The 23,278-nt window shown below is 40.2% G+C and overlaps 1 protein-coding gene and 1 long non-coding RNA gene across 2 annotated transcripts; one reads left to right on the top strand and one right to left on the bottom strand.

The window, feature by feature from the left end:
* Positions 1 to 316: 316 nt before the first annotated feature.
* LOC144634818 (uncharacterized) lies at positions 317 to 14,016 on the bottom strand. The gene is made up of 18 exons (XM_078493851.1): positions 13,893 to 14,016; positions 12,813 to 13,049; positions 11,934 to 12,248; positions 10,804 to 11,235; positions 10,105 to 10,266; positions 9,340 to 9,552; positions 8,507 to 8,917; positions 7,796 to 7,960; positions 7,143 to 7,286; positions 6,267 to 6,428; positions 5,336 to 5,720; positions 4,491 to 4,693; positions 3,904 to 3,946; positions 3,649 to 3,720; positions 3,314 to 3,377; positions 2,848 to 2,940; positions 1,641 to 1,850; positions 317 to 912 (listed from the first exon to the last, which is right to left on the bottom strand). Exons 2-18 carry the CDS (start codon positions 12,937 to 12,939, stop codon positions 724 to 726), a joined length of 3,390 nt encoding a protein of 1,129 aa, XP_078349977.1. The 5' UTR covers positions 12,940 to 13,049; positions 13,893 to 14,016; the 3' UTR covers positions 317 to 723.
* A 4,585-nt stretch (positions 14,017 to 18,601) lies between these two features.
* Positions 18,602 to 20,094, top strand: LOC144635436 (uncharacterized). Its single transcript, XR_013567362.1, has 3 exons — positions 18,602 to 18,705; positions 18,805 to 19,304; positions 19,881 to 20,094. It is a non-coding gene; the product is annotated as an uncharacterized LOC144635436 (long non-coding RNA).
* The last annotated feature ends 3,184 nt before the right edge of the window (positions 20,095 to 23,278 follow it).

The following is a 23,278-nucleotide window of genomic DNA, read 5'->3' on the forward strand; positions in this document are numbered from 1 at the left end:
CTCGGTAAGATTTCGTTTGCACGGCTACGGCGCTGTTGAACCTAACGTCGTCCATAAGGGTAGGGCATCGCACGACACTTGTGTCTTCGTCTGACCTTATCTCCCTGGCTTTTGTAGGTAGGGCGGTTTAGCTGAGATCAAACGTTTTCTGATAGCAGGCAGTTATGGGAGATACGCCTTTACATGCTAGCGTCCAATGTCAATCGTGAACTATGTGCAAGTAAAAGGTACCGCGTCATTCAACCAAACATTGGCACTGAACTATGCAGGATACGGGGCTCCTAACCCAAAAAATACGAAAAACAAACTTTACGGCTCTGCTACTACAACGCGTTTATTAATGGTAAATGCAGATCGATCTTGTTACAAGTTTAAGGACAAGATAAAAAAGTGCTCTTATGGACATCACTACTGCTCACTAGGTCTACGGTTAAACCATACAGAGCTACTGATTTCAAAACACTTTATATAATAGTGTCAGTATAACGGAACTAAATAAGTTAAATAATCTTGGCTTATCGTGGTTACTAGTGGGGAATAGGCCAAGACAGATCTAAAGGAACTTCCTTAAAATGCCTGCTTAAGGAATATTTCTTTTAGTAAAGACAAAGTGTTGGAAGTCCCTTTAGACAGCACACCTACTTAACATAATTATAATTATATAATTATATGTCGATCGCTACAAGCTACAAATGATTACATAAGAAAGGTTCCCAGTTGAACCTAAACACTGGGCTCAGGCATGGCTGGAACTGCTTCAACAGCCTTGACACCAGGCAGAGGCGGATGACCAGGAGGGGTCGCACTGCTGGTCAGTGTTGGCCCAGGGTCTGGTATGGTGTACTGCACCTCCAGGGGTTTCTCCTTAACAACGTCCTTCCAGCCTTCAGGAGCTTCTTTCTTCCCTCGGAACTAGATCACGTGATAGGCAAAAAATGATTAAAGTTAATTAAGAGAACAACATATAAAAGCACAAATTTTAAGGATCAAAACAGGTGCATGTGATTACGCTAATGGTAAAATCTGCAACCGGCGAAAGCGTCCAAGACCATTGCAGTTTATCCCATTCCGGTTTCTGTAGCATTATTAAGGCAACTACAATGCTGCACTGGAAACACCGACAAAATGAGCATCAGAGTCCCACATAGAAACAGAAAGATACGCAGCTCACTCCCCCATTCAATGCAAAAGACAGCGAACATCCGTATAAAGAAATGATGGGGGAGAGGGGGGAAATGCAAACAAATCAAATGCACGACATAGATATGAGTGTTCAACTCTTTTCCAAAAGATTGTAGGAGTATGTCTTCCCGCCCCTATGTCCGGATATTCACCGGTACCCATTCACACACTACTAGGGTGGAGAGAGGCGACTTAGTGGGAATAAGTGTCTTACCAAAGAACAGAACGCAGTGACCCTGGCCAGAGCTCAAACCAAGACCGTTTGATCCGAAGTCCAGTGCGCTAACCATTTGGTCACCGCGTCTCCCACACACAATTATGGGATTAAACTGCTTAAGGCAAGGCTCCAAAGAAAACAAGACTTTAAGCTGAATGAGATACTAAAAAGAATCATTTTGGTGTTATTTAAACGATACCATCGACACATTTAACATTTGAACAGTGTTATGTTCACGTACATAGAACTTCCAGAAGAGCACCGCTGTCCCCAGAAGACAAACTGCCCCGCAAGAACCAATAGCAATGGCCTCAACTGGTGTCAGATGACGTTTGCTCGTATTAGCGTCAGCAGTGTCGTCATAATGCCGATTGTGCACCACAGCGTGGAAATCGCCATCGGAACGGTATTCCTTGTATGCAATCCTGACCACAAAGTTCTTAGATTTCACCTGGTATGTAAGTAGATTGTACAATTTAACAGCAGTTGAGAAAAGAACAGTTAAAAAGAGAAAAAGAGTAAAGAATAATTCTTTGTGTAAAAGGATAAAGTTTTTTATTTCTTTCTTTTAAATGTGGAAGACACTTGGCCCAACATTTCCAGGACTTATAAGCAAGTAATTCTTCTGCATACCTTAAATTTTAAAAATACATGTAAGCCCCCTCGCCCCGCTCCTTGTTAGGGAATGATCAGAGAGCGACTGTAGGACTTGTTTAAGGTTCCATATAGTTATGTTTAGAGAGTTTTACTATGTGGTATTCTTGTAGGCACCAAAAAGTTTAAGTAATAGTATTCCGTACAAATAGAAACCCCAAATTTTTGAAACGCAAATTTCCATCGGAAGGTACCCCCTCCTCCCCCTGTATATAAGCCCTCGCCGAAAATGAACCCACCTGAAAAGGACGTTGTTGAGCAAATATAATCCAAGGTCTAATTTTCGGAACTTTTTGATATCAGCGAATTGAGAATAAAACGAAAACCATCAACTAGGAAACAATGTTTTACTTTACCAATAAATTCTCAGAACCAATATAAAAGTTTTGCACAAGAAAGAGAATTTATGTGTTGAGACTGACGTCTAGACTACGTCCGTTCAGTGATCGGGAAGGGAGGGAGGGACTGGGGGAGTGAAGGTGGGGGATGTGGAGGCCGAACCACAGTGAGGATGACGACGTCCTGTCAAGGCATGTACGGGGAAAGGGGACCAGAAGGAAGAAAGGGGGAAATGGAAAAGGGAGGGGAGGCGGGGGGAGCCCCCGCTGAGGCCCCCCCCCCCCCGGGCAGTGATCTGTCTCTTAACGTCTCTTTACCATGACAATACACTGTAAAGCCAACATGTGATGCAAACATTGTCTTGATGTAGTAACAAATTCTCGCCTGGAATCAACATTAAAAGAAATGTATGGTAATCAGTATAGAGAACTTATCGTTTCGTATTCCATACAAACCTCCGTCTCCAGCCTCTCCACAATTTCTTCAAGTGGAGCCGAGTCACCCGCCTCGACAATCTCGAACTGCACTTTGATGCTTCCTCGTGAGATCTGAAAGAACAAGTGACAAGATTTCCATTAAGATTACTTGCTTACTTAGGCCCATCGCTCCAGGTGGAGCATAGGCCATCGAAAACACCTCGCCAGCGAGCTCGACCTTGGGCTTTTCGCACAGCTTCCTGCCAGGTGTAACCCATTATCTAAGCTCTGCATTTGTGTCGCGTCGCCAGCTGGTTTTGGGTCGACCTCTCCTTCTATTCCCCTGGGGGGTTCCAAGTCAAAGCTTGGCTGTTTTGTATTTAATGAATAACATAAACGTATTCACGTTTGGTGCGCGTGTGTTTTCTTCTTTTTTTTTGTTTGGGGAGGGGGGGAAGGAGGGTTGAGTTAGATAAGGGAAATAAAAGAAATTAAATTAATTTACCTCCACGTTCTGAATTTGCTCCTTCTTGACCTTGCTGATGCTGACCACTTCGTCTTTGAAGTTGCTAGAAAACGAATAAAACAACGAGCATAAATGTTTCGGCAGCTTCAGTAAAGAATGGACACGCAAAAAAAAACACTCTAAATGATTTGATAGTAAGCAAATCACAGTTTTTTGAGCGTGACACATAAATTTTGTAGTTGTCTCTCAGGACATGCAGAATTTTTTGGGGAACCCATGGTTCAGCTCAGAGAAGATTTTTTTGCATTTCTACATGTATAAACTTTTCCTTACTGGTTGTAATAATGCAATGCTAGCATTAAAATGATCCTTACTTGATAAACTGTTCTTTTTTCCCAATGACGTCATCGAAATTCCCCATCAGTCTTATGTTCATCCTCGCCACACTACGGAAAGGAAAAACAACGACAGTTAAGCAAACTAAAATTTTAACTCAATGAGGGAACAACAGTATCAATAAATGAACATAAGCTGCAACAAAGAGGGCTGGTCGAGGGCTTCAAAATCGCTTATTCAGGAAAAGTGCCTGTATAAGGACGGCTACCACTACAAAAGAAGAAAATACTTGCCTCTTTGTTTTCTGATGGTCTTCTTTCTTTCCACGGTGTACACCTTCAATAAAGCAGTCCAATAAGCAATAATAAATTATTTACTAATTTATAAGTCACTGCTAGAAGTTGGATTGCACAAAAATTAACTGTTCCACTGATCCCAAGCAGAGAACTCCAGGAAATAATTCTTCTAGTTTCTACTTAGTACTTCCTCTTAATTAACCCTGCTTACAAAATTGTCACGTGACCAGCCCATGTCACTGAGCCCTGCTAGGTTTTGATTATACAAGTGAAATATCCCAATATAAAAGGTTCGCCTCCGGTTACGATTACTGGGGAAAAGGCCAAAATTATAACGAAGTTCAACAAATTTATTTCTCCACACCATATTCATCCGAACCCCCCAACTGCCGGGGGGAAATGACCCAGAATTAGCTGGGGGAGCTGGCATTTCCACCATTATTCAGACTATCTGATATATCTAGCCTTAAATCGCCCCAACCAAACTGTAGCGTAATAATTCAATGAATGATTAACGTCAACGAAAAAGCTATTATTTGATTTCAACTGTTCAATTTAGTGTAAAACTACAAGTAATAAATTACCTTTGCTATGCTCATTTCCCTTGGTGTTAGCAGCACTGCAGTCCCTTGTTCCACGCTGCACCTGCGCACGCGTATTAGGCTTTTCACGCCCCTTTTCATCCACACACCAGCACACGCCAGCAGTGACGTTACACTGCTCCGATAAGAATGCTCCATTCTCTTGATTACACTCAGGAATGAAAACCCCAAGATCCGGCACCTGACTGTAAAAACAAACAACCGCAAATTAAAAGGAGAAGGGAAGCTAGCTCACTATTCAAGAAATAACGCTAACGTTTAAAACTTTTTTTTTTAAAAAAAATAATTTAAGGTTGATTTCTCTAATTAAGTCAACTCAGAAACTCATAAGGGGTTGAAACGTGTAGCGTGTGTTTACCGCGTTCAAATATTCAGTTTTTCCAAGTACCATTTTTGGAAACACGAAGAGTTTGTACGCGAATGCTTTATGACAAGTAACGACACATACAACAACATTTTCGGTTTTACCATCTTACTTGAATTCCGACCTAAACGCGGTAATTTTCCAACAGAAACTATAGAAATTGATTACGTATATTCAAGTGAAGTTCTCCAAACTACTGAATGACGATGAAACAGAAGTATTATATATAAACCAAATTTACCTTTAATTTCTTCAACCAAGCTTTGTTCAAAAACAATATTACGCCATCTAGCGCGAGCTACTGGCGCACGCTGTAAATTTAATTTAATTTTGATTGGTTCATTTCATCTCGTGATTTTCCAAATCTGGTACTTTATGGGAACAAATGAACAAACGCTCTGTAGGTACGAATCATAGGGAGTTACACGTTTCACCCTTGTGGGTTCCTAGTCAACTTTAATACCTTCTTTGGCCTCCATTTTGACGACCACGTCCCCTGTTTCCACCTCGTCTTTGGCCACTCCAGTGTCCCATGCCGCCTTGGTTCCCTCCATTTCCTCCCTGTTGATAGTCACCCGATCCACCACCTTCATCATCATCATGCCCTCCACTGTCGGCACTTTTACCTGACCTTCCGCCGCGGCCCCCTCCGTTACCATTCCCCTGCCGTCCACCTTGGTGGTCACCTTGCCTCCCTCCTTGGTTACCTCCATGGCCACCATCTTGCCCAGCTACATTCCTTTCGCCAAGAGTTCCTGGAACGTGCAATGGCATGGTACCATAGACCTGAAGAAACTTCCCTTTATATGTTTCCGTCGCTGCATGTCTCTGCTTCTGGCACTGGGTTGCTGCGACAAAATATAACAATTTGTTTTAATTTCAAAGAATACTTTATAATTTATCTTTAGGTAGAGGCATCGACATAAATAGGTCCATTTTGGAAATTTATTGCTCAAATTTAAAATTATTATTTCAAATTTAAAGATCACATGCTTAATGATAATAAAAATGATAATGATAATGCATTTATATAGCGGATATTCCATATGTATATGCTCAAATGCGCTGTACACATTCTGTAATTTACTACACACAAAGGCCAGACCAAAACAATGGGAGCTTCGTGCCCTACTCTTTGCGAATAGTGTGTGGGTTCTTTAACGTCCCCTGCTACAAGACTGAGAATACAGAAGACGGAACCTACGCTTTACCGACCTTTTCCGAGAAGACTAGATTGTATAACCATTTGTAGATGTAATTACAAAGGTAGCACATTCTCCTTATAAAGACACAATCATGATGACGTGACAATTTCCATCACCTCAGGTAAAAATTTGCATGTTAAATCGATGCACCGTAAAGTCATGTAAAAAGTGCAATATTTCCCTGCTTACCATTTGAACAGTCTATTTTATGACCACGTCCATCAAAATATTCAGCGGTACATTCTCCGCAGTAATTCATTCGGCAACAAGCTGATGGATGGCTGGGGCAGCCAGGGGATGACAGGCATTTGTCGTAGATGCACAGTTTGAATGGCTTGTCCTTTGGACACACTGTCATTTAAATGAAGAAACGTGTAATGTCAAAAAAGGTACAACTGTGTAGCGTTTTGCATCTATAAATGAACATATGAGCCAGAATCTGATTGCAAAATGAGAAGTTTTATATTAATTACGATCTTGTGACTCAGGAATGCCCGTGTTTGCGGAGTATCCCGTGAACGACTTAGGTACTGGTCTGAGTACGATCTTAACTTAGGGCGCTTTCCATTTGCCAGAATTGGCAGGCCGGTCCAGTGGTTTTAAATGTAAAATGGGCCTTTTGCACGAGATTTTCCCACAAGTCCACTATAAAAATGCAGATGTACTGACTGATTTCACAGGACAAATCTGACTAACAATGGAATTCTGTTCATGAATAACCGGCCTGGTTGGCCAGTTCGATTCTGACAAATGGGAAGCGCCCCTAGTTGCTCCTTTTTGGTTTATTTATGGCAAATCTGTTACCTTTGTCTTTGGCTTTACTTACAAGGTTTCTAACTTAATTTTGTGTTTTGATTCCTTGCCGTGAATTCTAACTTATCCAGGTTCAAGGTTCGATTATAACTGCTCCTCACTGACTGCACTGAGCAATATATTTCATCGAAGATCTACTTAAGAAAATTTGGAGGTAAATCGCAGACAATGTCTCCCAGTCAGATGATTTTCTTAATTTTCCTGTCTTGTTTCACCACTAATGTTGAATCACCAAACGCTTCCAACTTTTACCTGGTTTGTTAGCAGGAATGCATCTCTTTCCGCACCCAATCGCACAGCATTTCATGTCCCCACTGCAGTCTGCATCAGTCTTGCATTTAGATGTGCATGTGTAGTTGACCGACTTGGGAACAACTGGACACTTTCCCGGTTTGACTGAAAAGCAGAGAACATTAATACACTTGAACAAATTTTCCAATCGCTAGGCAAAATCAAATTATACAAAGTCTTCTATTTTTGCCAGAGCAATTCTTAATTTTTCTCCGGGTTATCAGATCGAGAAGCAAAAGCAAGAGGCTAGCATTCTCTATGAAAGCTTATGGAATACTCAATGGTATTTGTGACCAGTAACCTTGTTTATGTAACTGCAGAGATACTAGCTGCAACGTGTTCTCTAGATCTGAGATGTATTGTTTTAATTTTATTTTTGTTGTTAAGAGAAAAAATGTTTCAATTATAAATTAATTAATTAACTCCTGACGATTTGTTCACGGCTTTTAAAAATATCAATCAACTCACAAATCTTATATTAAGGGAAATTGTTACTTTAGGAGAAAAAATATTTATGTACCGCAAAGTCCGCACTTTATTTAGCAGAATCGTAAGTGGCACTTAAGAAAAATTCCATCCGGTTCTTTCTCCTGATGTACAAAGCTTTAACTTACCGTCTGGCATCTTTGGTGGCGGATCCACGCAGCGTCTCCCTCTAAGGTTGGTCTGGCAACACACTTTAGAATCTGAACAGTCTCTGTCGTTCCTGCACGGACGTGGTCTATTTTGCGCCCCACCTGCTCCGTAGCTCATCACAGAAGGGCAAACATTTGCTCGTCCTGTTTAATTTGCATTTAGGGAAACCATAAATACCGCACATAAATATTATACACAAAAAAGTGTGCATCATCTCTTGAACCCAAAACCGACTCAACTATAATAAAGCGTACTTCTAATTTGTAGAAATTAAAGGAACAGTGTCACGAGAATCTTCTAACTTTTTGTGTAAACTGTGGTAGAACTGTGAGGGGCACTCACTGATAACAAAATAACCTTCGAAACATAAAAGAAAGGCATAAATTCATTCTCCAAGATGTGAATAAACCGTAATCAATGGTTTCTATTTGATTTTATTCCAAGGAACACTGTCAAATAACTTGAAAACGGTCGGCCCGACTTTTTCAAGTTTTAGGCCACTTTCTCCCTACCCATCCATAGCGACACCACTTTTGAACAATCGCTATGAAAAGTATAGTATGTTTTAGCAAGGCCAGACCACTATTAGTGGATTTCCGATTAAAACCAACACCTTCATTGAATTTTCAAGTAGCACTAAAAATCGGTGACACTGCCCCTTTAAAAACACTTAAAAGAACGTTCCCTACCTATAACCGCGCTGGAACAGTTCAGCTTCTTCAGTGATTTTACACCGTATCCTACCATATTTCCGTTTTCATCAACGCACCAACACCGCTTTCCAGACGACTCACACTGAATGCTTTCGTAACTCCCATCTGCCGCACATTTCGGCTTAGTGACATACTTCTCCATTATCCTTGTAAATCTAGCTACCATGCGGCACATTGTTGCCCTGCCCATTTGATGTGTGATGTATTGCTGGTGATGACGCCGGCTTTGGTTCAGCTGTTGAATGGGTTGTTGTTGCAACCACTGGGTTGCATTTTCAGCTTTGGTTTTCAGATTGTTTGCTGTCTCGTTGTATTCTGCAATCTTCTTGCTCAAGTGTTCCTTCAGGTTCTTTACGTTTAGTTGGGAAGATTGACAAGGCGACAAAACTAAAACGACATTTAATGGTTTTACTAAATTGTAGTTAAGACTACGGTGCACCAGAGACGGGAGAGGGGGAGAAGAACCCCCAACCACCGCACGAGTGGACGAGCCCAGAGGACGAACAGCCACTGCAGTGGGCTGGAGATGAGAGAGGCACAACCAAGGCAATAAGTCGATTTTCACAATAGAAATAATTTCGAATAAATTTGTATATACAAGTAGGAATGATATGGAAGGCCATTTCATGCAAACGATTGAATATAAGATAGAAAAAAGAAGAATTAGGAAGATCGACCTTGAAAACGTAATTCTTAAAAGCTTTTGGTGCAAATCTTTAACAACAACAACATGCTCCGTAGCAAGCATTTCTAAACACTTTTAAACAGTTTACCAATGAAAAAATTGTCAAAATCGAAGTTCTTCCTACCTGGAACCAAGGCTTTGCAATTTGTTGGTTTTCCTTCCTGCCTAGTGCCATTTCTCTCGTTCCCATGTTCATCAACACACCAACAAATGTTCAGCTCAGGAAGGCACTGGATCTCAACAAAGCTTCCATCCTCGTTGCATCTCGGGACAGCGTTTATGTCATCAAAGTGGCGGTGCCTCATTTCCAGGCGTTTATACTCGCACTTTGTAAGGGCTGCAAAATGAAACAAAAGGCAGTTAACCGTTTTAGCCGTCTACTCGCAAAAGCCACCAAGTTTAATTAAATACACTTTTGAAAAGGCGAACTATTTACACCACGGTTTGATCCCGGGGGGGGAGGGGGGTACTCCCTAAAATTTACTACGAGGGGTGTGCCGCTGAGTCTCTGAGACTCTGGACCTGTTCCAGAGAAAACGAGCTGAAGTTACAACCCTGTTCCAGACAAACATTGCAAAATAGGTACCCTGTTCCATATCCACAATGGAAATATATGTAGATAGATATATAACAATGCGCTCACTTGACTTCGTCTGTGGCTTGGAGATAAAGCGATGAGAGGAGCGGAGTTTCATAGCTAAACCCGATCGTGTTTAATCAGGATTTTGGGGAAAAAAATCGACCCTGTTCCAGAGTCAAAAGGGTGATTTTTATACCCTGTTCCAGAGTCAGATAGGCAAAAAGCATACCCTTTTGAGCGGCACATACCCGTATATCCCTTATATGGGAGTACCCTCCGGGGGTTTGATGTATTGCTATTTTTACTGACCACGTGGACTTTGTACCCGATTTCCACTGACATCATAGCACTCTGGAGTGCAGGTACCACATGGGTTGACTCTACAGCTGAAGTTCTTGTCATCTCCACACTTCACAAGCTTGCAGAGGTTCGGATTGCAATTTGACTGCATCGGTCGATTTCTTGGACAAACTACAAAATAAAAGGTAAGGTAGGTATTTAATTTTTTTTCGAGCCAAGTGGCCCAAACCGCACAGCCTTTTCCCGGTTTCTTTATTTTAAGCCACTAGGGATTTTCCCCCCCCCCCCCCCCCCTTTTTTTTTTTTATCTCCCCCCCCCCCCCACCCCCCCCCCCCCCCCCCCCCCCCTCCTCTTTCATTTCTTTTCATTAAGGGATGAGAAGAGAAAGATATTAATTTTTCCAAAAACACCACCACCCCCCCCCCCCCCCCCTCCCCCCCCCCCCCCGCCCTTTTCTTTTAAACTCCCCTACGGAATAAGTAGATCAATAAATAATTAAGCAAAAAATACCACCACGTTTAGAGGCAGTTTTCCTCACCTCATATGTTTCATTTCCTAATTCTTAGATTAGCTTTAACTACAAATGTGTATTTACATTGTGTAAAGGACTGTTGATACTAAAATAATCGGCACTTTTAAATTATCCACTGATATTTAACTAGTGGCACATATTAACTTTTTTTTAAGAGGCAATTTGTTAACTTTACCTGAAGGAGGGTTGAAAGTAAATTCCTTGTACAAATCAGGCTGTTTAAACCAGTTTAGACGAGGACACTGTTGTCGTCCACGCCCCAAGTGGCGCATCGCACTGAAAAGGTGGCTGTCTCCCAAGAAAGCCATGGGCTGGAAACGAGCTACATCGTCTTCGAAAGTGTCTGTGTTGTCATCATTTTCATCCAAGACATCATCATCATCGTTGTTGTCGTCATAGTCATCATTATTGTAATCACCACCATCTTCATCATTATCGTCACCATCAGAGCCAATATCACTGCCATCACCACTGACAACGTCGTCACCGTCATCGTATTCGTCGTTGATGTCTTCATCGTCGTCATTGGTGCAGAAATGATCCATGTCGTACCATCGCCTGTACATTGCATATTCTTCTAGTCCTGATTCTTCAGTCATGTTACCTCCTGTGAATGTTTACACATCACATTATTTCAGTATTTGTAAGACATAAAAGCCTGTTTAAACCAGGAAGCATTGTTGCAGGAACATTATTATCCTTGTTATGTTTCCTAGGTGGCTAAATTGGCGGGAAGCGAGGAAAATGTTTATTGCTGCCCGGGTGGCTAAACCAGGAAACAATGTTCCGCGAACATAGTGTAACGCATGTGTATAAACTAATTAACATTGCTTCCATGGTGGCTAAACTGGGCAACATATGTTTCGAAAGTAAAATTTGTGTCCGGGAAGCAAAAATGTTTTTGACCTAACAGCTGATTTGAGGCAAAAGCATTTTCTTATTTCCGAAAAGCAAAATTTGTTTCCACAACACACGTCCCCGCGCGGCTAAACTGGGAAGCATTTGCCTCTGCAAAATGTTTCCTAGTTTAGCCAGGTCTTAAGTTTAGAGAAGGGTGAACCTTTTTACGTAAGATAATTGCTATAATATAAATCCAGTGTCTTTATCATTGAAAACTAAACCTCAAAGTCACCAACAAAAATTCTCATTGTTTGTCTCCAGCCATTTCATTGCTATATTTCCAATAACTTTGGAAGCATTTGTTCGACTTCATGTCAAAAAATTATTTAAAACGCGTTTGCTATAACACGCAACGACTAGAAAGACAATAGTACAAATTATAAATAGACCTTAAAAACCACTTACTTTGTTCACAAGTGAAATTGACCTGAAGAAACTTCACTTCCTTCACACACGCGCTTCCGAGGTGTCGTTCATTGAGACTGATCCAACATTCCTGTCTCCCTTGGCAACGCTTACGGACTTTCGCGATCACTTTGGTAACATTGCAGCGGTGATCATTTGGCAATGTGCTGTTGTCTTCGTTTCTAGCATGGTGTCGACATCTGTGACCAGGGGCTGGGCTGCGACTCAGTTTAATGTCCACAAAAGACAGAGCGGTTCCTCGTTTGCAACGGAATCTCTTTGCTCCGGGAATGCACACAAGCGTTTTCCTGAAAGCTAAATATCAAAGCCATTTCAACTCAGTTGCTTCATATCACTGGCATACTGCGGCCCAAACAGTTCGGACCATACCGTATCAAACGATATAAATGTAAGTAGAAGAATGGTTTTTAATCGCTTTACAAAATACTGTTCAAATTGAAATCGGATTCAGACTTTACGGCAATCTGACTGTTGGTTGAGTCAGACCCTGTTGATGTCACAAAACGCTCCGTCCGAAGTGAGATTTTAATTTGGATTTGATAAATATTTTCACTGAATACTTGTCTTAAACGTCGTTCCAGATAAAGAAGAGTTGGTTTATGACAGTTCTAACAACTCGCCCTTCTACTCATGAGTCAAAGCATTTAAAGAAGAAATTTATTCCCCAGTGAATAAATAATTTGATGCACTGCTGCCCCCGTGATCTTTAATAACCGGGCCCCGGTTTCATACGGGACCTTGGAAATTTGATTATTTAAATCACAGCAGGCCGGAGTGCCTTCTACAGACTAACATAAGTGAATTGTCTCTTGTTTGGATTTTTATTGAAATACCTTCATACTCCACAAAAGAGTTTACCTTTCTTCAGCGGACACTTGGGTTGTCCCTTGGTCAATGTGTTCTCCACCATGCGGCCCTGATTGTCTGCCCGCCATGATAAACCGAGTGCCGGCCATTCTTGGTGACATCTGAATCCGTCATCCATTCCACAGCGCGGAATGTACGAAGTAACATTGCTTGTTCGGGGTGCTCTGAATCCAGTTATAAAGGACGAGGCCTCTTCTAACAAGCACCTGGGAATTACTGGTACTTGGACTGGAAGACAAGCATACAGGTTGTTAGGTCAGTATTTTTTGTTCATTTTTATCGCATCTTTCAGACCGTTTAAAAGCCAACAAGTAGAGCATTAAAACTGTTGATGTGCACGTCTGATCGAGCACGTGCTGAGCACGTGAAGTGAAGTTGCAGAAAGTGATCAAGATCAGGAAGACAGTCACTTACTCGTCCCCAGTCGTCTTTTCTGTCCCTCCTGAGTCCAGGGAGACTGGGTCAAACTGAAAACGGAGGGAATCATGGGAAGGAAGAGAAGAAGCGAGGCAAAGCGTCTCCCTTCCTTCTTCCTTCCCATCACCCCTCGGGCTCCCCAACCGCGCTTCACACGTTAATATTTATAGGCGAGACTGAGAGATGACTTGGGACGAGTCAAAGATAGTCAAATGTTTTGCAGGTTCTATATAAATATTTTTATTCTATCAGTTCTGCCACCAAAACAAGATTACCACTACAAGTGTATGTACAAGTTTGATCTGGTTTGAAGGGTGGGATCTTGAACGTTGCTTTCCACTTTGGGTTGCTCACCTAAATAATGGACACATCATCTCTGACCGATCTGAATCTCACTTGCATTGTGGCGTTTTATTATTATTATTATTATTATTATTATTATTATTATTATTATTATTATTATTATTATTATTATTATTATTTTGTATCGCTGGGACTGATTAAATCCGTCTGAAGCTAATTATTCGAACAACCTCATAAAGAAATAGCAATGTCATCAAAAACTCTCACTGGCTCGTTATGTCTTTGGAAAAACTGCGCGAGGCCACCTTGATCTCGAAACAAACGTCTCAAGATTGTGGTTTTATTACTTACCGGACTCCTCCTTAGGTGGATGCCCCGGGGCGCTGGGAGGTCCGTGTCCCCCATCTGAGGTACCCCCCGGTGAACCTCCAGGAGGACCCCCACCATGGTGTCCGTGTCCCCCGCCGTGTGCTCCCCCGTGTCCTCCCCCGTGTCCTCCCATGTGTCCTCCCCCGTGCCCATGCCTCCACCGGGTCCTCCTCCATGCCCTCCTACAAAGTAAGTTGCAGACCAGACAGTGTTTTAGAAAAAAGTTTAGCCTTATATGTTTGTGAAAATCTTAGGTGACTGGTTTGATGATAGGGACTGAATAAGAGGGGGGAGAAAAAATAAAAAAATTGCCAAAAGAAAAAATTGCACACGAACGACAAAAAATATTAATCGAAAAATGTTGCGGGGCACTAAAAAAAAAGTTGAGAGGAATTTTTCACCCCCCCTTCAAGAAAATAATGGTCCGTCCCTAACAATGAGGCGTGTACCAGCAGAATTCAAATTTAATTCATCTCGATCTTATTTATCACGGTCTCCCTGTTCGAATGTCAATAGTGAGATCAATGAAGCATGGGTGTGTGGCTGAAACTGCGATCAGTGAATATATCTGGTCACTGTCTTATATGATTACGGCAATAGACCAAAAACGGACAGTAGGTTGGTTATGGAAGAGCTTGTTTAACCGTATTTTAAACTACTAAGTTCAAGCCAGAGATTCTTATGAGCTCTTATGCTGAAATAGCGGCGCTTATCATTGTACAAATAAACTTAGAAATAAAATTATATCTTTTCCCCATCCAATCTCACATCTGAGATCACACGAACCCCCGAGAACATGTCAAAGAAAGGGGAAAAAAGGGACAAGAGGAGACTGATGTCCCAGCAGAGAATCATTGAGGAAATGCGGCAAAAGAAAGAGAAAATCGAGATAATTGTGCTGAAAGAGTGACCAGTTTTATGTGACAACGTTAAGATGCGGTTAAGGTTTCACATGATCCGGTTGACCGGGCTGCCCAGTTACCAAGATCTCGGCTCACTCTATTTTTTTGTAAAATTTTGGAGTGTTCATATGAGAGGTGGGAGGTACCGATATCTCGGTTTCTGCAACCGAGACTCGGCAACCGGGAAGAATATTTTCCCATATGAACACTCCAGCCCGGTCGCCGGGACGCAACTTTTTTGAGAAAATAGCTTCCCTTTCGTAACTGGGTGGTCAAAATGGCTTAATTTTGCCTTGGTATCTATTTCCACTTCAGAAATATGCGAATTAGCTTTATTAATAAAGTTACAAGGGTCAATAAAGCTACGATAGTCGCGAAAGATGCAACTTTATGTGTCGCCATTTTGGCTTTGTTTCTTGAATTTTATCCCCGTCAACCGGGCTAAAATTTTCCATATGAACAGACGTCAAAATCCGTCCTGGTAACTGAGACAGCCCGTAAACCGGGCTCATGTGAAGAGGCCCTAATTTAGCCTATATTAAAAGTGTAGCAACACAATTTTACCCAATGCAAGATTTTTTCTTCTTGGGTATCAATTTTAGTAGTAGTTTCCCAATCAATAACAGCAAGGTTATACCTGCAATGTTTTACTTTTAGTTTTTTTAACCAGCTAAATCGCTATGACAATCATTTAAAGGGAACAACGTAACAGGTAGTTTGACCCGCTCTCAAATCTATTTCAGTCAGGCCGAGTTTGGAGTATCCTGTGAACGCAAACGAATTCCCGCTGTTGTTTCATGCCAAGGCCAAGTTCAGCGTATATAGTTGAGATATTTCAGTTTACGGGTAGACATGGTAGAGTCCTCGAGGGGGGTTGTAGATGTAACCGATACACAAACAAATATAATCCAGGCGAAATAATTGTCTATATGGAAAATATTAATAACAAAATTTCCGTTGTCAGGTACTAACGGTTAGGTTCATTCAGGGCCTCCACATCCCGGTTGACCGGGCGCCCAGACCAGATCCGGCTCGCTCCCATGATGGAGAGGCCCGGCATCTCGGCGACCGAGACCGCGGGGCCGCTGAACACCCAGCCCGGGCGGCGCATAGCCCGCGGGATGCTGCCACCCACCAGAGAGGGCAGCCGAGGATCAATGTGTCGCCATGGGTGACCCCGCACGGGCAATCCGAACAGACGGCTCCGCCGGAGCCCGAAACGGGCTCATGTGAAGAGGCCCTCAGTTCTACAATAGTCTCTTCCGTTCAGTCATAACACCCATCTAAAGGAGACCTGGTTCAGTGAAGCCTGGATTTTTGCTAGCAATTAATTTGAAACAAAGTTTGCAGTGGCAGAGAAACTCATCACAGTTGAGATGTTTTTTATTTTCTAACCACAAAAAATGCGGTGGCCACAAAAATAAATAATTATAATATAGTAAAATAAAAAAGTCCCCCTACAGAGGAATAAAAGGTTGTCCAATATCTAAAATTCCCCCTTTCCCCCACCCCGCTCAAAACTCTACCAACCATGAACGTACACTCTTCAAGCGGTTCGCTACAGGCGACTGGAACACGTTTGAGAAACATATACATCTTTATTTTTACGGCTACTGGAATTGTTTCCCGCGGGTGGCGCCTCCCACAAGGTAGTTTACATTTAACACAAGGGGAAAATAAAGCTCACCAGGGAATTTTTTTAAATCTACAACGACCAGAGAGGTAAAACTTTCACCTGGGAGGGCTTGTAATAACTCTCCAAGTTGAGTTTAACATAGTCTATTACAAACGGAGGTGTCATATATATTTTTTTTGAAAATTTGACCCAAAAGAATGCAATATAAAATATCTTTTAGGTGACCGTAAAAGATGTTCAAGAACCGTGACGTATCGCCCACTCCAATTTTAACTTATTTGCAAATCTGCGCTCAACCAGAAAGGTGCAAACATTTGTTTGTTTTCTTAACGCTATTTTATTACTAAAGATGGCGAAAAACGACCAATTTCTTGGAACTGGACAATATTGGTTCGAACACTTGGATATCAACGTATTATATAGATATATAGTTTCAGCAACTCCAAAGTCAATTAATCACCATTAAAACTATTAATACTATTGTATTGAAATGAGTTTTAAACGAGTTTTAACAGATTGTTCGCTGTCACTTTCCTGAGTTTTTGGAAGAGACGATTGACTCCTAAAATATTTCTTTTCAAGACTGAAACGAAAAGAACAACGGCTTTTCTTTAGAAGTTTAATTCTTACGAATGACGAAAGTGAAATTTCTCCCCACAGTACATAGCAGTTATTAAAGTGGGGTGTGGTTAGAAATTTTTCGACTCCGTTTTATTCCCACTTTTCCCAACACAGGAATTATTATAATCATGGTATATTTAAAGGGACATGGTCAGCATTGTCACGATAGCACTGATACCCATTGAAGGACCTCATGTGTAGAGGAAACACAGGACACCCGAAAAAACCATGGATGGCGCGGGCGGCGACTGACTTGCTGCCAGTTTCATGAGGACGGTGACTGAGTTCCTTTAATGTATCCCATGCTCGGTAAAGGCGCGCGCTAAAGCTAAGCATATACTTTCATTTCTTGGGCCAGTTTTGTGAAAGTTTAAACAAATTCGACCCACCAGGGATGATATAAAAAAGAAAACCTACTTAATAGCAAACTATATTTTTTTTCCTTTAGGTTAACTAATTCCTGAGTGGTTCGTCTTAGAGGGCAAAATTCAGACCGCTTAGTGATCGCGCCAAACAGATCATCGTGCACCAATTTGCCATATATAAAATAAAAGGCCAAATATACAGGTGTCAAGAACAAAACAAGCCGTCAACGTAAGAGTACTTTCTTGATGTACCACTGAATTCTCCGAACTAAAACTAAGAAAACGTATGAAAATAAGTTAGGAGAATCAATTTTTCGATCCAGCTTGGAGTTGACAGGGCCTTAAAACCGGGATGATGCGTTAAAATTCACTCGTTTAAATTCACAAGGTCTTCCAAAGTGTTGGAGGCAGTATCTAAATGGTCACATTTTTGTCAAACTCAAAGAAACAATCGTTTTCGCTATCTTTAAAAATAAAATGGCCTTACCAAAGCAAATGTTTACACTTTTCTGGGTGAGCGCAGATTTGCAAATAAGTTGAACTGAAGTGGGCGATGTGTCACGGCTCTTGAACATTTACACGGGTCGCTGCAGCTAAAAAGATTAATTGTGTAATTTTAAATCAGATTTTAAGAATACAAATGTGTCGATAAACCGAGATTTTTTTTATCTAAATGTGGAATGGATAAAGTTGGTATTATCAGACAATGGAAATTTTGTTATTAATTTTTTCGCCTTGTAGATAGTTAATTATTTCGTCTAGATTATTATTTGCTTGTGTATATGTTACATACAAGACCCGCTGGCGAACTCTACCAGTTAGAAAACAGCTAAACTATGCTGGACTCGCGAGTTAGCTAGTTTCCAATAACAGAAGAATTAAACGGCAATAAACGCTATCCGATTTCTTTATTATCAGATGTCCAACGCTTGGCAGACCTTAAAACTTTTCACTGTACATCTATGACACGACCACTTAGCAAAAACTGGTACTATGAATATCGGGGTAAATAAAACCCATAGCAACCTGCTATATTTGTCTTGACTGCACTTCAAGCAGTCATCCGCACAATCACGCATGAATTGATTATTACATCAACAAATACACCTTCTAGCCAATGAAAAGACGGTATTCAATGAGCATCAACAATGATTTCATCCTTAGTGAGCTATTGATATCTGTTGCGTAAACGGAGCTGACATTAGTCGCTTAAACTGTCACCAAGCGTCCACGCGGTGTCAACAGGGTCACCGATATCACACTAAAACCAGGTCAGTAAAAAACGATATTTTCGCATCTTTGACGTTTGTATTTATCATAACACATCAGTTCCGATAAGTGATATACAAATCTCTTTTTTTTACGAACAGAATGCCAAAGTATCGGCCATTATGACGAACAGGAACAGAAGTAGAGGATATCGTAGGCGAGAGACCATTCCTCCGAAGACAGTTTACAAGTGAGAACGTCCAGCAGTATTATGAGGTGTCTAACACTCTCAGAAAGAGCATAATTCAACACGCCCAGCTATCTGTGGGTTGAGCAATTTGAAAACCTACCAGCTACCAGATGTGAAAAACTTAGAGCGGACGCCCTCCAAAAATGAAACAGTTGCCATATGTATGATGCCGCCCTAGGGCAAAATGAGCCCCATAGACAATCTCAGTGTGCCTTGAAACGATTGAAAAAATGGAAGTAAGAAAAAGAAACTTTCGTCTAAACAACGAGAAGAATAACAATGGATGACGGTTGGTGAGAATTCAAAAGGCCATGAAAGTTTGTTAGCAGTCAACTGGGCGTAAAAGCCAACGGCAGGTGAATTATCAAAAGCCAGTGACTATGTTTGGTTTTGCATCGCGTTCATCAACAGGTGAGTGATAACAACAGAAGAATTAATCGTAAACAAAAACTTTCACGAATAGCTGGTTCATGATTTGAGCAGTTTATATTGTAGCTTTAAAGTCTTTTCGTTGTTTTGAAGCAATAAGAAGTTCTGTTTCTGCTGACATGAAAGTTACAATGGATCATGACATTTCTTTCATCTCGATAGTATTGGTGTAATTAAGAGAACTGAAACGTTATTCAAAGCCAAAAACGCCCATTACCTTTAATTGATATGAGAAAGAAAATTCCGGCTATAGAATAAGAGATACGACTGTTGAGCTATATATCGCTTTTAGCAACACCAGTGATTTCAAAAAGGAAGCTAGAAATTATTGTTAACAAATACGACAAGACAGGTATAAAGCTTGTTTCTGTGCAGAACGGGTTTCGTATTGATTCAAAAAGGTATCGTTTTCTCGTTTAAGAAGGTTAAATATTTTCTGTCAATGGAACAACAGAATTCAAACAAATCGAATGAACAAACTAATTATTTCAAACAACAAACCGGTAACAAGACTGCAAATATTAAAGGTCCTATATTTGTTTCATAATTCGATTGCAGGAAGTCCACGGCCCTAGTACGCTAAGTATGATTGGACAACACTAAGATCGGAGTGTCAGATCCAACCCATTTAAAGCATCTGATCATCTCATTTCAACGCTGATCTTGGAAGTACAAGAGCTTACTCAGGTATTCGCGTATTTTCAACACCTGGAAGTCTCCACTTACTTGTAAAAACATGTGGCAGATGGCTTGAAGCCCGGGGGGGGGGGGGGGGGGGCCCTATTTTGGGGGGGGCGCAGTAATGGCTTGAAGCCACACCCATTTCTTAGTTTACCATGCATAGTTTGGTTATTGAGAGGTTTCATCGTAGAATTGCACCACTTTTATCTGCTTATAATTGGGCCTCATTATGAGGCAACATGGTTATGTTCACAAAATATACATCGATAAAAATATCGTAGATAAATATTTCCTTCAGTAACAAGCTAATATTTAATCACATTGCCTGATCATACATGACAGACCTTCAAGCTGGATTAATCAGTAACAATTACATGCTGTAAAATCAGAATCTTAACATCACAATAATAAACATGTCTCGTCACTAATATTTGATTTACCGCACTTTATTAATTCCTTATCAAACACTTATCAGACACTTACTCCTTTTCACATACATCCCTTGCCACGCCTTTATTCCTTATCGCAAAGGTACTTATTCCTGGGTGACGGAACTAATTTCAAAAGCCACGTCAATCAATCAACTAATGGCCTGTCAGTATCTAACCAATCATTGCCATTCATTCTCGGTACACAATAGGATCTCTTCGTGCACATGCTAAGGCCAAAATATAACTTGGATATTAATAATTGCATCTGTAAACAAGAAGACATAAGTTTCACTAGCGGACATCCTGCCCATTCCGTCATTCACGTAAACATCACTTCAGATACTTCACTGCCACTAATGATTTAACAACACAACAGATTCTAAAACACTCACGCATTTCGTAAAACTACTAGGTGATAATTCAGTTAAAATACCAAACACTTCAAAACAAGCAAATTACAATCTACATCCACTTAGCAGTCTTAATGAAATGCAAAACATATGTACTAATGCTCATTGCTTGTATTCTCACTATTCCTGGCTGATACTCATTTATCAAGCAACCCAAAAGATATATTTAACATAACTAAAACTAATTGCTGCTTTATGTACTGCTAATGATAATGCTGCAAATAAGCTCTAAAATATTCAGTTTATCAGTACTGGTCGACACTTACATTTGATAACAATAATGCATGTAATACTACTAATATTATATAACGCCCAATCACTCGTCTTGCTAATGATGACATAGGTGCACATAATGTTGTACTATGATACTAATATTCATACTAATACTAATATAAACACAGATGCTGATGCCAGTGGCACTAATAAATCCTAATAACTTATTCTGCTTAAACTGAGGCAAGACACATCACTCACATATTTCTCCAGCCATAAACATAAATGGGTACCAGCAGATTGTTAGGACACCGACCTGTCTAGTATGCCACAGGTAGCTTGCTATAGACTAACAAGGAGTAGCTTTGCCTCCTTACTACTTGATTCTAAGGACACCGTCCGACAGACTTAACTTTCCACTTCTAGTCTCTTCTCAAATTTATCAAATTGAACCGCACGAAGTCCTATCACATATATTTTTCCTAAAATGCTAATACAGTAATAAACTGATAGTATACCATGCTAATGCTAATGCTGATGCTCATAGCAGTACTGAGAAATGCTCATAACAAATTTTCTGGATTTCTTTGAACGGCTTTTAAAAAAATTGTTATGAAATTTATTTGCAATGCTAACGCCAATAACAAAGCTAACAATATTTAACAACAAAATAGATAATTCAAGGATATTTATACCAACAATGTCGTTAACACTTAACACTAAAAAATAATGCTAATACTTATACTAATTGCTAATACAAATTGTCTCGTCACTACTAACAATAATAAATTGTAGTATGAATTAGAAATTCTGATATTTAGTTTAACAGTACACTGATTATTGACATTCTCATCGTTTCTAACAGTTAAATTCTTATGCTTTGTTACTAACAGTTAAACTTCTATGCTTTGCGCCGTTTAGCTAACACAAAATTTAAATATGTACCGCAAAATGAACCTTGTTGAAATTCTTCGCACTAAAACACCCCGTGCTACTGCTAATGATAATACTAATGCTAATACTATACGCTATTGCTTATACAATGTGCCAATTTTAATGCTTAAATGCTAATGCTCTTATACTAATGCTCATGTTGATACTGATATTCATGCTAATAGTAATAATCCATTAACGCTAGTGCTCGTGTTAATTGCTAATGCTAATCATGCTAATGCTTCATGCTAATACGAATACCAAAAATGCCAATGCCAATACTGGTGCTCGTGCTATCTCATCTTCTCTTGTGTTAATGCTCATGATAATGCTAATGCTAATGCTTAATATAATGCTCATACTATGCTAATGCTTAATGCTAATACCTATTCTAAGTAATGGTTAATGCAGTTGCTAATGTTAACGCTATCTCAAGCTATCGCTAATACTTATTTCTAATGCTAATACTTGTGCTCATGCACATGCTAATGCTTATGCTAATGTTAACGCTATCGCTAATACTTATTCGTTATGCTTATACTAATGCACATGCACATGCTAATGGCAATTCTTATGCTAATACAAACGCACATGCATATGCTAATGCTAATACAAACGCACATGATATGCTAATGCTTATACTAATGCACTTGCACATGCTAATGCTAATGTTTATGCACATAGTGCACATGCACATGCACATTCTAATACTAATGCTAATACTAATGCACATGCACATGCTTATGCTTATGCACATAGTGCGCATGCACATGCTAATACTAATACACATGCACATGCATGCTAATGCTAATGGACCTGATGCTAATGCTTATCATAGTGCACATGCACATCCTAATCCTAATACTAATACTTATGCTAATGCTAATGCTAATACCTAAAGATAAATATAGAAGATGTAATAGATTGATTTATTTATTGATTGATTGATTAATTGATCGATCGATCAATTGATTGATTGATGATGTAAAGCTAATGTCAAAGCTAATGTTAATGCTAATACCAGTACAAATATTATATACCCTTCTGACAATATAAATACTAACCATACCAATAATGGTGCTGATCTAAAACCATGTTGATACCGCTTGCCAACTTGATATTTTAATTTAATATTGTTACTTATGTAGGTGTCAGTCCAAACTATAATACTCATATTAATACGCTTACGATTGTGAATATGAAGCAATATTAAATGCTAATGCTAATAACAATGCCTATAGGTGCTAGGACTAAGTGCAGTCTAATTTTCAAAGAACATGAATAAATA

This window comes from Oculina patagonica, chromosome 13, assembly GCF_052425735.1.
Source record: "Oculina patagonica isolate OP01 chromosome 13, crgOcupat, whole genome shotgun sequence".
NCBI classification, from domain to species: domain Eukaryota; kingdom Metazoa; phylum Cnidaria; class Anthozoa; order Scleractinia; family Oculinidae; genus Oculina; species Oculina patagonica.

Bases quoted from the DNA above. Each gene is read 5' to 3' on its own strand.
- LOC144634818 (XM_078493851.1), bottom strand. From the start codon at position 12,939: ATGGATGACGGATTCAGATGTCACCAAGAATGGCCGGCACTCGGTTTA. The intron at 12,249-12,812 runs GTAAACTCTTTT...TTTGATATTTAG, and splicing joins CAAGTGTCCGCTGAAGAAAG to CTTTCAGGAAAACGCTTGTG. The intron at 913-1,640 runs GTACGTGAACAT...CACGTGATCTAG, and splicing joins TGCTCTTCTGGAAGTTCTAT to TTCCGAGGGAAGAAAGAAGC.